The sequence below is a fragment of the Elephas maximus genome, chromosome 3 (assembly GCF_024166365.1).
Source record: "Elephas maximus indicus isolate mEleMax1 chromosome 3, mEleMax1 primary haplotype, whole genome shotgun sequence".
Taxonomy (NCBI): Eukaryota; Metazoa; Chordata; class Mammalia; order Proboscidea; family Elephantidae; genus Elephas; species Elephas maximus.
In genome coordinates, this window is record NC_064821.1 from 19,049,396 (window position 1) to 19,066,837 (window position 17,442).

General features: G+C 36.7%; 1 protein-coding gene across 1 annotated transcript; it reads right to left on the minus strand.

Moving 5' to 3' along the window:
- Positions 1-8,810: 8,810 nt before the first annotated feature.
- Positions 8,811-9,749, minus strand: LOC126070985 (putative gustatory receptor clone PTE03). The gene has a single exon (XM_049875302.1). It carries the CDS (start codon positions 9,747-9,749, stop codon positions 8,811-8,813), a length of 939 nt encoding a protein of 312 aa, XP_049731259.1.
- Positions 9,750-17,442: the final 7,693 nt, after the last annotated feature.

Below are 17,442 nucleotides of genomic sequence, written 5' to 3' on the forward strand. Positions count from 1 at the left end.
GGTCACCCATGATTGACAGGTTTCAGCAGAGCTTCCAGACTAATACAGATTAGGAAGAAGGACCTGGTGATCTACTTCTAAAAAACAAATAGCCAGTGAAACCTCATGAAATGCAGTGGGACATTGTCTGATATAGTGCTGGGAGATGAGCCCCTCAGGTTAGAAGACACTCAAAATACAACTGGGGAAGAGCTGCCTCCTCAAAGTAGAGTTGACCTTAATGACTTGAATGGAGTCAAGCTTTCGAGACCTTCATTTGCTGATGTGCCACTACTCAAAATGAGAAGAAACAGTTGCAAACATCCATTAATAATCAGAAAATGGAATGTACAAAGTATTAATCAAGGAAAATTGGAGTCATCAAAAATGAAAAGGAAAGCATGAGGATTGATATCCTGTGCATTAGTGAGCTGAAATGGACTAGTATTGGCCATTTTGAATTCAACAATCACATGGTCTTCTATGCCGGGAATGACAAATTGAAGAGGAATGGCATCACATTCATCATCAAATAAAACATTCCAAGACCTATTCTGAAGTACAGCGCTGTCAGTGAGAACATAATATCCATACACTTACAAGGAAGATCAGTTCATATGACTATTATTCAAATTTATGCACCAACCACTAATGCAAAGATGAGGAAATTGAAGATTTTTACCAACTTCTGCAGTCTGAAATTGATCAAACATGCAATCAAGATACACTGATAATTAGAGCTGAATGGAATGTGAAATTTAGAAACAAAGAAGATGGATCCATAATTGGAAATATGGCCTTGATGATAGAAACTATACTGGAGCTTGCATGAGAGATTTATGCAAGACCAATGATTTATTCGTTGAAAATATCTTTTTTCAACAACATAAATGGTGATTATACATGTGAACATCACAATGTGGAAAACACAAGAATAAAATTGAGTACATCTGTGGGAAGACACAATAGAAAGCTCAATATCATCTGCCAGAACAAGACCAGAAGACTACTGCAGAACAGACCATCCATTGCTCATATGGAGTTCAAGATGAAGCTGAAGAAAATTAAAACAAGTCAGTGGGAGCCAAAGAACAACCCTAAGTATCTTACAGCTGGATTTGGAAACTATTTCAAGAATACATTTGACACATTGAACACTAAAGACCCAAGATCAGACAAGTTGCAGGATGACATCAAAAACATCATTCATGAAGAAAACAAAAAAGTTATCAAAAATACAGAAAAGACCAAAATGGATGTTAGAAGAGGCTCTGAAACTAGCTCTTGAACATAGAGTAGCTAAAGCAAATGGGAGAAATAATCACATAAAAGGATTGAACAAAAGATTTCCAAGGGCAGCCTGAGAAGACAAAGTATTATAAAGAAATATGCAAAGACCTGGAGTTAGAAAACCAAAATAGAAGAACAGGATTGGCATTTATCAAGCTGGAAGGACTGGAGAAAAGATTCACGACTTGAGTTTCAGTTTTGAAGTATTCTATGGGCAAAATATTGAAAGACGTAGGAAGCATTATAAGAAGATGGAAGAAATACACAGATTCATTGTACCAAAAAGAATTGTCCATGTTCATTGACTTCACGAGGTAGCATATGATCAAGAACTGATGGTATTGAAGGAGGAAGTTCAACCTGCACTGAAGGTATTGATGAAGACAAGGCTCCAGGAATTGACAGAATACCAATTGTGATGCTTCAACAAATGGATGCAGTGCTGGAGGTGCTCACTTGCCTATGCCAAGAAATTTGGAAGACAGCTACTAGGCCAACAGAGTGGAAGAGATTCTTATTTGTGCCCATTTCAAAGAAAGGTGACCCAACAGAATGTGGAAATTATTGAACAATACCTTTATTATCACACATAAGTAAAATTTTGTTAAGATATCAAAACTTTTTTCAAGCTGGATTCAGAAGAGAAAGTGGAACAAGGTATCAGATGAATCTCGGATGAAAGCAGAGAATTCCAGAAATACCTTTGTTTCATTGACAATGCAAAGGCATTCTACTGTGTGGATCATAAAATAATACAAATAACATTTTGAAGAATGAGAATTACAGAACAAATAATCGTCTCATGTGGAACCTATACATAGACCGAGAAGCACTCATAAGAACAGAACAAGGGAATACTGCATGGTTGAAAATAAGGAAAAGTGTGTGTCAGGGTTATATCCTTTCACAATTCTTATTCAATCTGTATGTTGAGCAAATAATCTGAGAACTGGAGTATACAAAGAACACAGCATCAGGATGGAAGGAAGACCGATTTAACAACCTGCTACATGCAGATGACAGCCTTGTTTGCTTGAAAGTGAAGAGGACTTAAAGCACTTACTAATGAAGTTCATAGGCTACAGCCTTCAATATGGACTGCACCTCCACATAAACAAAACAAACAAACAAAATCCTCACAACCAGACTAAAAGTAACATCCCAATAAATGAAAAAAACACTGAAGTTGTCAAGGATTTCATTTTACTTGAATCCACAATCAATACCCTTGGAAGCAGCAGTCAAGAAATCAAATGACATTGTATTGGGCAAATCTGCTGCAAAGACCTCTTTCAAGCATTGGAAAGCAAAGATGTTGCTTTGAACGTTAAGGTGCACCTGAAACAACCCATCATATTTTCAATTGTCTCGTATGAAAGCAAAACCGGGACAATGAATAAGGAAGACCAAAAAAGAATTGACACATTTGAATTATGGTTTGGGCAAAGAATATTGCATATACCATGGACTACCATAAGAAGGGACAAGTGTGTCCTGGAAGAAGTACAGAGCGTTCCTTCGAAGCCAGCATGCCAAGACTTCATCTCACATACTTTGGACATGTTATCAGGAGGGACCAGTCCCTGGAGAAGGATATCATGATTGGTATGACAGAGGGTCAGCATAAAAGAGGAAGACCCTAGACGAGATGGATTGACACAGTGGCTACAACAATGGGTTCATACATAGAAAGGATTGTGAGAATGTCACAGAACTGGACAGTGTTTCATTCTGTTGTGCATAAGCTTACTATGAGTTGGAATGGACTCGATGACATCTAACATCAAAGAACAGCTTATCATTGAGCCCAAGTGCCCTCTCTCTGTGAATTCTTGTCTTCACAACACTCACATTAAATTGATAATTTATTATGAGCATAATGTTAAGAAATGCTTGATGTTATTAATACAATCCAATTATGTTGTAAACTAGGATTTTAAATCGGTTAGGTAGTATTAAAATTTAAGCTTAAAATGTGGAGGCGGTAACACACTTAGATCTAGGCAAAAGGAGTCCCTATGCTGGGACCCAGCTCTAAAGGCCCTCTGGATTTCATAAATGTTCAAAAAAATAAATTTATTAAAAAATATGGGAGCCTTGAGCACTTTGAACACTTGTAACCTTGAATGACTCATAATCTTACAGTTCCACTCTTGAGATTTATAATAACACTCAGGCCCCTCGCAAGAATTTTTCATCAATTTTGGCCTGTCGTTGAGACAACGGTGACTGTGCCTAAATGCCACACTGCTCTATGGGTTGTGATGCTGATGACAGCAGTGAGAGATTATGTTCCAGAAACCAGGGAGAATTTGAATGGTGGAAATAGTTAAGTAAAAACAAACACAAATTAGTTTGTCAAATCCTTCCTCTCAAAGGGCATTAATGTTTAGTTTTTGTAAAGTTTCTTTTCCCAGTAGTGCTGAGTATCCTCTTCATGTTTCAATAGATGTTGCAGGGGTACTCACATCAATCTTAACATTTGCAACCATTGCACATTCTGCAATACTATTTTACTTCTAAATCTGTACATATACAGGATGTAATATACATGAAACTTGGTACTATTTGTTTACTGTAACAGTCTAGATAATGCTTTTAAAAAGGTATATGATAAAATTAAAAACATTTAGAATTTTTTTCTGCAATAATAACTTACCATTTATAATCCATTACAATGTGCACATGTGATATATAAATTCATGCCTGATTTCTGGCTCACAATATGGATTTAAAACTTCTCATTGATAGTTTCAATTACTGCCATCTGAGCAAAGTTCCTCCAAATTGATTTTAATTTTTTTAACTTTATTGAGATATAAATCAAATGCCATACAATTTACTAATTCAAAGTGCACAATTCAATGGTTTTTAGTCTATTCACAGATACATGCAGCCATCACCACAGTCAATTTTAGAACATTTTCATCACTTGGAAAAGAATCTGTGTACTCTTTAGTTATCACTCCCTGTCCTTTCATTCCACACCCACCCCTAGCCCTAGCCCTCTGTTCTCTTTCTCTATAGATTTCCATGTTCTGGGTAATTTATTTAAATAGTAGTATGTAATATGTGGTCTTTTGTGACTGGCTCCTTTCACTTAGTATAATGTTTCAGACTTCATCCATGTTGCAGCATGTAGGACTACTTCATACATTTTTATGGCCAAATAATATTCCAATGTACATACATATCACATTTTGTTTATCCATCCATTACTTGACAGTCATCTGAGATGCCGTGATAAACATTTGCATACAATTTTTTGAACGGACTTAAGTTTTCTTTTTTAGATTCCTAGGATGAGATTACTGGGTCATATGGTAACTATGTTTAATTATTTGAGGAACTACCAGAATATTTTCCAAAATGGCTGTACCATTTCACATTCCCTTCAACAATGTATAAAAGTTCCAATTTCTCCACATCTTTGCCAATGTTTGTTTTTTTTCTTTTTTTTTTAATTTTTAATAGGTGCTATTTTTTTTATCCTAGTGGATGTGAAGTGGTATCTCACTGAAGTTCTGCTTTGCATTTTCCTGAAGATTAATGATGTTGAGTATTTTTTCTTATGCATTTCTTCTTTGAAGAAACATCTACTCAAGTCCTTTTTTTTTTTTTGAATTGGTTGTCTTTTCATGTTTGATTAAAAATGTAATATATATGGTTTGCAAATATTTTCTCTAATTCTATGGATTGTCTTTTTATTTCTTTCATGGTATCCTTTGAAGCACAATGTTTTCAAATTTAATTTATCTGTTTCTTGTTTTTTGCATGTGCTTTTGGTGCCATATCTAAGAATCCTTTGCCAAGCCCAAGGTCAAGATTTGCCCCTAGGTTTTCTAAACATTTTACAGTTTTAGTACTTTCATTTAGGTCTTTGATTCACTTAGAGTTTTTTTTTTTTAATCTCATTTGAGGTAAGAGTTCTACTTTATACTTTTGCTTGTGGCTATCCATTTGTCCTAGTACCATTTGTCAGACAGGCTAGTCTTGCCCCTTTGGATGATCTTGGCACCTTTGTTGAGAAGAGTTTTATATATATATATATATATTTCAAGACTCTCAGTTCTAATCTATTTATATGTCTATCTTTGCACCAGTACCACACTATCTTGATTACTGTTGCTTTGTGGTAAGTTTGAAATCAACAAGTGTAAGTTTTCCTATTCTGTTCTTCTTTTCAAGATTGTTTTGGTTATTCTGTGTCCTTGCAATTCCATATGAATTTTAGAATCAGTTCATCCATTTGTATAAAGAAAAAATCTGGAATTCTGATAGGGACTGTGTTTAATCTGTAGATCAGCTTGGAAAATATTGCCATTTTAACAATTCATGTACATGGTGTATTTTTTCCAATTATTTAGATCTTGTTAAGTTTATTTAAACAATGTTTTGTACTTTTCAATATATGTCTTATACTTCTTTGTTTACATTTATTCCTAAGTATTTTATTCTTTTTGATGCTTTTGTAAATGGAATTCTTTCTTAATTAAATTTTTGGTTTATTAATTGCAAGTATGTAGAACTACAATTGATTTTTGCATATTGATCTTGTATTCTGCAACTCTGCTGAGTGTGTTTATTAGTCCAAATAGTGATTTAGTGGACTCTTTAGGATTTTCACTACATCATCTCTCATATCATCTGCAAATACAGATAGCTTTACTTTTTCTTTTTCAATTTGGGTACCTATTAATTATTTATTTTCTTTTACTTTTTTATTTTTTGCATAATTCCCCTAGCTAGAACTGCCACCACAGGTAGAAGTAGAAAGAATGGACATTTTTTTTTTCCTGATCCTAGAGGGAGGCACCCAGCCCATTAAGTGCAATGTTAGCTGTGAGTTTTTCACAGATGTCATTTATGAGATGGAGGAAAGGGATGTATGTAGAAGTGGCAAAACTATTTTGTTCAAATGCATGGAATTGGCAGTTCAGTAGATCAAAAATTGAAATGCTGGCAATTTCATAGGGTTCATCTCAAAATAAGGAACAGCAAAAAAAAAAAAAGATAAATACAAATTCAGGATAGTACTTACTTCTGGGAGATAGGGAGGGCACCACAGGGGGATTCTAAGATGACTGTAATTATCTACTTTTCAATTTAGGTGATGGTTATGTGCTTTTATTATATGAAGATTCTACAAGAACTACAGGTACATTGCACACACTTTCTATGTATGACATATTTCACAAATAAAATTGAAAAAAGTCTTTCATACACCAGGTTCTAAATATATTCTAGTATTAAAACTACATTTCCAGAACATAAAGCTCATCACTATTTCACAAGGGTCTTGTTAACCATACTTTCCCTAGGGACCAATCCCCAGGGTCCAAAATCTTTGGTCCTTGAATGAGGTCCAGGAATCTGCAGCTTTAACCAAGGCCCAAGATGCTGCAGGAGATTTAAGACCATCATTGGGTGAACCACTGCCATAGCAAAGGTCTTTGGTGCTAGTCTGGGAGCTGTCCCCAGAAGTGGTGCTGAAAACAATGGAACTCAGTTAAGACCAGAACAGAAGGCTCTCTGGGCACTCAGTTCTCCAAGGAGTCATCCATTCTCACCAGGAATTATCTCCTTAGTTTAAAAGTGATCCCCAGTAAAAGCAAACTTTCTACTTGGTTGCCAATAGCACCACACACAACACCTCTCCTACATGGCAGAGTCCTTCTAAGACCACAGTGATTCTATTAGCTTTATTAAAACACATTTGATGTGTGGATTTTATCTGAAATGAAAAAGAAGCAGTCAAAATGGTAATACAAGAAATAAATGAAAAAATGAAAGTCATTGCTAGCAAGTAACCAATGAGAAGGAATCAAACAAATCAACTGTCAGGAAAATATAATTCACCTTAGCCTGCAAACCCAATAATTATGTCTTTGTTTATATTACTAGGTTCACCTGAAATGCTGATATATACTTAAATTAAGGTAAGCAAAGCTAAGTGCTAAAGCAAATGTTAAAAAATGTGTGAAAGCAAAAGAATTGAAAGGACCAAGGATAGGGGACTAGATATGGAATACAATGATACTAGCTAAATTTCAATGAGTACTTACTGTGTGCCAGATATTGTGCCTATTGAGTTTCCAACAGTAATTACATTTTAGATCGATGTCACACAAAGTGTAATACTTGGACTATGCACACAGGCATCACATATGAGCTTGTTAGAAGTGCACATTCATGGGCCCACCTCACACTAACCAAAACCCAAACCAAACCCATTGCTGTTGATGCAATTCCTACTCATAGCGACCCTATAGGACAGAATAGAACTGCCCCCATAGGGTTTACAAGGAGCAGCTGCTGAATCTATCAAATGCTTATCCCCTATGGCTCCAGGGTGCTGAAATCGCAGAGGAAGGACACAAGAATCTGTGTATTAACAAGTTCTCCAGTTCTCATACACATTAAGGATGGAGAACAACTGTTTTAGACGATATGTAAAATCAACTCATAATAATTCCATTCCCCTCATCAGAGAATAAAGAAGGGGTCTGTATGTCCCAGTTCAGGCTTATAAGTTGTGAAAGGATGTCTTCTGAGTGACTCACTGGAAAAGTCACCTCATTATTAAAAAAAAAAAAAGAAGAAGAAATCATAGTCAGCTTTCTGGGATATAATGCATGCAAGTGATACAGCCAAATGGCGACCTTCAGAAAAACCTGTCCTAGTATGCAATCAATCAAATATCACAAAGCTAGAGAAGAGCAAAATCAGTTTTCATACCTATTTTGCACTGCTGTTAGTCATTATGGTATATAATAATTGTAGCAAAAGAATTGAAAGCAGGAACACAGATACTTGTACACCAATGTTCCTTGCAGCATTATTCACAATAACCATAAGGTGGAAACAGGCTCAATGCCCACCAACAGATGAATGGATAAACAAAATATCATCCATACAATGGAATACTGCTGGACATAAAGATAAATAAAGCCCTGACACATGCTACAGCATAGATGAACCTTGAAAACCTTATGCCAAGTGAAATGTCAGTTAGAAAAGAATAAATATTTTATGATCCCAATTGCATGAAATACCTAGAATAGGCAAGTGTATAGAGACCAAACTCTATTAGTGGTTATCAGGGGTGGTGAGGAGGAAAAAAGAAAGGAAGACTCATTGTGTAGGAGTTACTAAGCTAAGAGTGATGCAAAAATTTGAAAATGGGTAGTAATGGCAGTTGAACATGAAGAACGTAATTAATGTCACTGAATAGTACAAGTACAAAATGTGGACATGACAAATGTTTTGTTACATACATATTGACCAAATTAAACATAAAAAAATAAATGCTTTAACATGTCTTGCTAACAAGGTAAAAATTGTCACAAGAGAGAAGCATGTGTAAGTAAATATACACATAGGTAAAAATGCATATGAATTAATATAAAGATAAAACGATTTTTATTATCAAAATGTAAAAAACAAAAACTTGCTACTAGAAGGTTCTAACATTCTGATTCACCCAGTATTCTTTCACTATGACTCATTCTAGAAGCCCAAACCTAAAGCAGATAACACAATCATGAACAGGAAAATGTTCTCCACAGGAGTTTCTTCAAGGCTCCCTTCATGTCCCTGTTCCTCAGGCTGTAGATAAATGGGTTCATCATTGGAGGGACCACAGTGTACATCACTGAGGCTACTGCTGTCTTCTTGGAAGAATGAGTAACTGCAGAACTAATGTACACCCCCAAAACTGTCCCATAGAATAAGAAAACCACTGACAGGTGAGACCCACAGGTGGAGAAAGCTTTATACATTCCACCAGCTGATGGTATTCTCAGAATGGAAGAAATAATTTTAATATAAGAGCAAATAATCCTAAGGAGAGGAACACCACCCAGTATACTAGTTAGTAAATATACCAGGATGTTATTGAGAAGAGTATTAGAGCAGGCAAGTTTGATGACCTGAGCAAGTTCACAGAAGAAGTGAGGGATTTCCCTGTCTGTGCAGAAGGACAGCCTTAGTATCATCAGCCTGTGGAGCAGAGCATCCACCAAACTAATGAACAAGGAGAGGAGAATCAGCAGGCCACAGAGGTGAGAGTTCATGATGACTGTGTACCTCAGTGGTTGGCAGATGGCCACATAGCGGTCATAGGCCATTGCCACAAGGAGAAAATTTTCCATGCCTGCAAACATCATGACAAAGCAAACCTGGGTGAGGCAGCCTGTGTAACTGATGGATTTGCTCTGTGTCTGGATGTTCATCAGCATCTTGGGGACCGTGGTGGTGCTGAAACAGATGTCAGTGAAGGACAGGTTGGAGAGGAAAAAGCACATGGGGGTGTGGAGGTGGGAGTCTGAGCTGATGGCCAGGATAATGAGTAGGTTCTCCAACACAGTGACGAGGTACATGGTCAGGAATAGTCCGAAGAGGAAGGGCTGCAGTTCTGAATCCTCTGAGAGCCCCAGGAGGAAGAATGCTGCTATACCAGTTTGGTTTTCTGATGTCATGTTGTTGATGAGTCTGAGGATGGAAGTGATAGGAAAGAGATCTAAAAGGGTTGCTTATTTCAGAGAAATTCTCGCATCTGTATTGTGAAATGAAGTGAATACTACAAATCTTTCTACTCTCTGTCTCCTTCTCCCTCCCCCTCTTTCTATTCCTTCATCTGTCTTTGTCCCACCCTCCCTTCCCCCCTACTTCTGTTTTCTCTCTTATCCATTACCGTACCACTGCACCATATCTCCCCCAAAATTTCCACCTGAATAAAGACCAAAATAGCCTCCTCGATTTTTTTTTTCTTGTTGTTGTTCTGTGCCTTGAGTTAAATCAGACTCATAGCAACCCTGTAAGACAAAGTAGAACTGCCCCCTAGGGTTTCCAATGAGCAGCTGGTAGATTTGAACTGCTGATCTTTGGTTAGCAGCCAAACTTTTAGACACTATGACACTAGTGCTCCTTGCTTTAAAAGTCTTCAACTCTCTGACCACATAGGTAGTATTTATGTGTTTATTGAATATCTATTCTTTATCCACATTGTGCCAAGTAATAGGAATAAAAGAGAAAAAATACATAGCTTTTTCCTTGGGAATTTTCCCAAGCCTTCGAGCTAGCAGAAAAACAAACTCTACATCCGTGTTTTAGAACAATGGTTCTCAAACTGCTTTTTGTCAGAATCAGTTGAAGGACTTGTTGAGCCCCCACACTCAGACTATTGGCTTCAGAATTTGGGATCTAAGGCTCTAAAATTGTTCTTTCTAACAAATTCTCAAATGCTATTGCTGATGGCCTGGGACTATACTTTGAGGTCCACTCTTCTAGAAAATCAACCATTGTGGTTCATGTACAATCAACTCATCTGCAGGGAGGAAAAGATGTGGTGCACTTCATGAGGAGATGGGGACCTGGCTCACCAGGCTCTGCAGAGGGACTTGGGGAGGAGTTCAAGCCCTCGACTCAATCAAGCTTCTTCATTTTCATTTTTTCCTCAAAATTTGTCGTTTCAATTTTCTATTTCCATTGGAATGTCCCATCATTTAGGTTCTTATCCCTTGTTGTTATTGCTCTAATTAATAGTTGTATCATCAGAATTGATAATAATAAATGTCAAAATTGTCAAAAACTGCTGCCATTACCACTACTAACACTTACTGAGCTCTAGCAATTCCAAGCCATTTTTAGGATTTGCTACAGATTCCATCACTTGCCACTTGAAAAGTTCCAACTGAATTAAAACCCAGTTGCTTTCCGTGGTATTCAAAGTCACCTAAACTTTGACCACGTAGGTAGTGACAGCATCAAAACAAGACCCACAGTCAGAACCTGAGGTCAAGATAGAGTGTGCTATATGAAAGTTCATGCTGTTATCCGATTATGGCAATGAGACTCTTTTCTTCTAATTATTTGAAGATGGAAACTTTATTCCCATAAATGATATATACCCATTGCCACTAAGTGATTCCAACTCATAGCATCCCTATAGAACAGAGTTACAGTGCTGTATAGAGTTTCCAAGGCTGAAATCTTTGCAAAAACAGACTGCTACATCATTCCCCGATGGAGGAGCTGGCAGATTGGAACTGCCAACCTTTCAGTTAGCAACAGAGCTCTTAATCACTGCACCATAAGGGCACCAAGGTGATATGTAGTACATCTTTTTTTCCCCCAAAACAGAGGAAAGGGGGGAAAAAGAAAATACATGCTTTTCAAAAACTGGAGAAAAAAAAAGCAACAATTTGTTAGTGTGTCCTAAGCAGAATTCTGATCGCTTTGCTTTTTAACACTTTAAAGAGGTCTTTGGCAGCAGATTTGCCCAATGCAATATGCCATCTGATTTCCTGCCTGCTGCTTCCGTGGGTGTTGATTGTAGATCTCAGTAAAATGAAATCCTTGACAACTTCAATATTTTCTCCCTTTATCATGATGTTGCTTAATGTCTGAGTTGTGAGATTTCCATTTTCTTTATATTTAGGTGTAATCCATGGTGATGAAGGCTGTAATCTTTGATCTTCATCTGCAAATGCTTCAAGCTCTTTTAATTTTCAGGAAGCAAACCTGTGTCATCTGCACATTGCAGGTTGTTAATGAATCTTCTTCCAGTCCTGATACCCTGTTCTTCTTCATAAAGTCCAGCCTCTTAGATTATTGCCTCAGCATACGTGTTGAATTAGCATGGTGAAAAGATACAACTCTGACACACACTATTCCTGATTTTAAACTATGCTGTGTCCCCTTGTTCTGTTTGAACAACTGCCTCTCAGCCTATGTACAGGCTCTGCATGAGCACACTTGACTGTTCTGGAATTTTAATCTTTCTCAGTGTTATCCATAATTTGTTATGATACACACAATTGAATGTCTTTGCATAGTAAATCAAACACAGGTAAACATCTTTCTGGTATTCTCTGCTTTTAGCCAATACCCATCTGACATCTGCAATGATATCCCTCATATCACATCCTTTCCTTTGTTCCGCATCCTTTTCTGAATTATCTTCAGCAAAATTTTACTTACTTGTGATATTAATGAAATTGTTCAATGATTTCTGTATTCCGTTGAATCACCTTTCTTCGCAATGGGCAAAAATATGGATCTCTTCCAGTCAGTTGTCCAGGTAGCTGTCTTCCAAATTTCTTGGCATAGACGAGCGACCACTTTCAGCATTAAATCTGTTAGTTGAAATATCTCAATTGGTATTCCATCAATTTCTGAAGACTTGTTTTTCACCAATGACTTCCATGCAGCCTGGACTTCTTCCTTCAATACAACTGGTTGTCATCATATACCTCCTGAAATGGTTGAACACAGATCTTTTTTTTTTTTTTTTGGTGTGGCAACTCTGTGTATTCCTTCCATCTTCTTTTGATGCTTCCTGTATTGTTCAATATTTTGCCCATAGAATTCTTCAGAACTCCAACTCAAGATTTGAATTCTTTCTTCAGTCCTTTCAGCTTGAAAAATGCCAAGCATGTTCTTCCCTTTTGGTTTTATATTTCCAGGTCTTTGTACATTTCGTTATAATACTTTAATTTTTATAATACTTTATAATTTCATTATAATACATTATAATACTTTAAGCTCACCTTTGAAATCTTCTGTTCAGCTCTTTTACTTCAACATTTCTTCCATTTGCTTTAGCTACTCCGTGTTCAAGGGCAAGATTCAGAGTCTCTTCTGACATCCATTTTGATCTTTTATTTCTTTCCTATCTTTTTAACGGCCCTGTGCTTTTGTAATGTATGACGTTTTGATGTCATCCACAACTCATCTGGTCTTCAGTCACTGGTGTTTAAAGTCAAAAATGAAAGATGTCACTTTGAGGATTAAGATGCACCTGATTCAAGCTATGGTATTTTCAATGGTCTCATACACATGGGAAAGATGGACAAAAAAATAAGGAAGATTAAAGAAGAATTGATGCATTTGAATTATGGTGTCAGCAAAGAATATTTACAATACCATGGACTTACAGAAGAACGAAAAAATCTGTCTTGGAGGGAGTAGAGCCAGAATGGTCCTTAGAAGCAAGGTATGTGAGAATTTGTCTCAGATCCATTGAACATGTTATCTCCAGTCCCTGGAGAAGAACATGATGCTTGGTAATGTAGAGGGTCTGCAAAAACTAGGAACACTGTCAACAAGATGGATTGACACAGTGGCTGCAACAATGGGCTTAAGCATAACAAGGATCATGAGGATGGTGCAGTACCAGGCAGTGTTTTGTTCTGTTATACATAGGGTCACTATGAGTCCAGAACTGACTCGCTAGTACCTAACAAAAAGAACAACAAGCAGAATTGAGAATAAGAAAGACATACTCTATCAATACAACCATCTAGGCTTCTTACAGAGGGTCTCAATGGTAGTAGAAAAAGAAGAATGATTGCCAAGTCACCTTAAAGGAGAAAAAAGACACTGAGCAAAGTATAAGAGGACACATTAAATACTTATATAGTTGCAGGACTTAAAAAATTTAATCAATACAAGTTGCTTAGCAAGGAGCCTGGCATCTGGTGAGTGTGAAGTATTATTTAAGACCATCACGATAATAGAATACAATAATGGAACTTATTTTTTAGTAATTCCTTACCTTCTCAAATGCAGCAATGTATGAAATATACACTCTTTTCTGTTTAACTGCCACTCACATTTTTACATGTAAATCAATGGAAAAAGAAACCACAGAATTTCAAATTTCATATGGAATAATTAATCTCTTATTAATAGGTTTTTACTTCTAAATTTATTTTCTTCTTCCTCTCCTCTCTTTTCAGATAGCCCACTGTGATCTGTCCTTCTCGTCCTCTCTTCCATTTTATGCCAGAGGATTGGAATAATCCCTCACTGCTCAGTAGCTTCGTTCATCCCCTCTTCCTTTTATGTTTTGACTCATAGTCTCCATAGTATAAGCAGCAGGTGTTAGGAAAAGAAATATTGAAAATCAGTCGTGGAATTTTGGCACTTCTTTTCGTCTGTTTCTGGCTGGGCCACATCAAACCTTGGGTAGGAAACATGGGCACTGGCTCTTATGAGAATCCTGAGGTTGTGTACCAAGTTAAACTCTAGGACACTTCCACTTCTGATGTTAAAATGAGCCTTCTGAAAATACCTGGATCCCTGAAACCAGGTAAGAGTTGATTGACTACAACCTCGATGCATTTTCCCATTTTTCTAATGAACGGATGCTTTAGAAAAAGTCGTGAAAGTGCCTGTTTCTAGGGTGAACAACTCATTAGGAATCTTATTTTTGTATCTTAATGGTACTAGGCGAACAAACTCTGTCCCCTCAACACAAATATCCAGGCAGCTTGACAGGAGGGTCTGACCTTAAGCTTGGGGTCCTGACAACAAGCAACCTTAACAGCATCAATTAATTGGTGTAATATTTGGACTCTGACAGACCCGACTTTCATCCAGTCTCTAGCACTTGCTTTATCAACAAGAATATTTCTAGAACTCTTTGAGAATCTTCCATTACCTCATTGTATAGTGGGAACCATCACAAAACCTTACAGGAATTTTACAAGGATGAAAAATGAACAGGTAAAACCCTCAAACAAGATGTTCAGCATATGACACCCTCTCAGTATTTCCTGTTGTGTTTTGTTCTGCATGGGCACAACCTGATGGTTCATTACAGAAGTGAGTAATTGGTGCACCAAAATAAAAGAAGTATAAAGAGAGAAAAAACTTCCCTAGCAAGGTAATTAAAAATTTTAGGGAGGAATATATATGCTAAAACTCTCCTGGGACTCTTCCTCATGTAAAAAAGCATGGGAAAGAAAGAATCCAACTGCATATGAATGATATCAGTGTTCATTTCTAATGATATAAAATGTATAGAAATTAAATTAATAAAGTACACCTTTTTAGATGTATCAACACAAATAATGAAAACCCAAAAGAGAAAAGTACCTTGTCTAAAATGACATCTATAGTAAGGAAAAATTTAAATAAGTTTTAAAATTACGTGCATATAAATTGACACTTTTTATTCTGAAACATTTCAAGGATCTGAGCAGTATGGAGAAAAACACTAAATGCCTGTTTTTTCACCACGCTCCACCATCAAATTAAAACCAACGTCACTGTATAATTTCTGTAGAAATTATTGAATGGGAACCTAAACCACCGTGTAATCTTCAGCAAAAACACAATAACATATTATTTTAAAAAATATGTTGCCACACTTTCATTTTTTTTAATAAAATAATGTGTACTTACTTGAAATACTCCCTTATTTCTCACATTCTCAATATTTTTCCCTCTTTCAGAAAAACTAACACAGAATTTGCATGTGTTAATCTCCTGTGTTTCCAATACCTCTATTATGATTCTATCCATAAATAATATTTTAGTTTTGCTTTGATACTTTTATATACAGTAATTGCTTCTTAAAATGATACATTTAATGATTTATCAGTCTTGGTATACTTTGTTTTGGTTCATTAACTCTAGCTACCTTAAGATATTCCATTCTTTGTTTACATCACAATTTATCCTTTCTCTAGCTGATGGGCATTTTTATTGTGGTACACACATACACAGTTTAAAATGCACTGGAGACCAACGAAATTCAAGACCATGGTTGTCTTTTAGGAAGGGAAGAAGAGAAATGAAAGGAAATATAAAGGATGTGTCTTACTCATGCGCATTATTTTGTTACTTTACAAGAAGAACTTTAATGGCAAAATATCAGCATCTTTTAATTCTGGAAACATTGATACATGGGTGTTTGCCCTATTACTCTGTGCTGTGCTACATTTAAAATATTTAAGAGAACACTGGTTCACTTGGGATGTAGCTAGTGCAGTCTCCCTGGTTCTCCGTCTACTTTCTGAGTCCTCATATCATTGTAATCAGGTCAAGACCAAAGATCCCCCCTACTAAAGTGTGTCAAGGCCAAGGAACTGAAAGATTTGGAGAAGCTGACCATATGCCCCAGCCCCCGCCAAATAAATAAGAGAATATTTTAGAGAATTCTAAAACATTCATAAAAATTGAGCAAGGACAGTTTTGTTTTGAGGATGAAAAAAAAAATCTCTCCAACTTCAGGGTCAGAGTAGGTGATTAGGAGACTGAGAGCTGCTGAAGTACTTGTGCAAAAGTACAAGTAATTATGTCAAGAAGATGATGAACAATTAGGCAGGGACCTCACAGATGATTCCATTCGGCTCCTCTTCTACCTGTACTTAACTCACTGCTGCCCCAAATAGGCTCATAGACAACCACCTTTCCCTATTTGCAAAAGATAAACTAGAGGATACCAGATTACCTGGGTGTCATCACTAAGGAATGACATTCAGTTCTCCCTTGAAGGTTGAAGGATAAAAATGGAAGTTCTGTATTGAGGGAGCACAGAAGACAGGGGAAGGACCAGGTAGGATCCTGTGGAAAGTGATGGCCCCTGGGACGAGGTCGAGGTGTGCTGCCTACTGACCTGGGCCAGCTGCTGAGTGGGTGGTCACAGACAGACTATTTGTAGTCTCTGTAGCCCTTGAGGGTTCAATATCCAAAGCTCCTCATTAGTCAAACTTGCTTGCAAATCCTTATGGAGCAAGTCTAAAAGGAGCAAGAGCATCACTTTGGCTGACTCCTTCATTCTGAGAGGCCAGGACTATGCGCTGGTATGCATCACTTCCTCTTCCCTCCACCTCCTTCTTTTCACATCCATCTCAAGTACCTCACACACATGGACACACCTCCATTTGTAACTAATGCTAGTCTTGTTCCATTATGTACATTGAAAGTAATCGCTATGCTAACTACAACATCAGGAAGACTGACACCACATTTAGGCTAAAAAATATAGTGTATTTATGTAGTGATATGAATTCCTAATAGAAATACAAGTGATAATATATCAAATGTATCCTAAAAATGCAAATACTAACAACTATTTCTGTATATATTGCTCATTGAAGTTTTATCTGGTTTCTACACATTATATTCAGCATTTTCTAAAATACTTTCAGGAATCAATATGGACTGAACATGTAACAGATATTTTATTCCCTTTTTTAAAGTTTTACTACCAACTTTTCCCAATGTCAAAGTAGTAGCTGCAATATACGTTTCTTTTCCACAGTGGGTTGAGTTTAGCACATTTCGTTACCAATAATGTTGAAGTAGATTACAGATGATCAGATAACCAGTCACTGTCATACAGTGTAACTTGGTGGTTGTAAACTAACAGTTATTTGG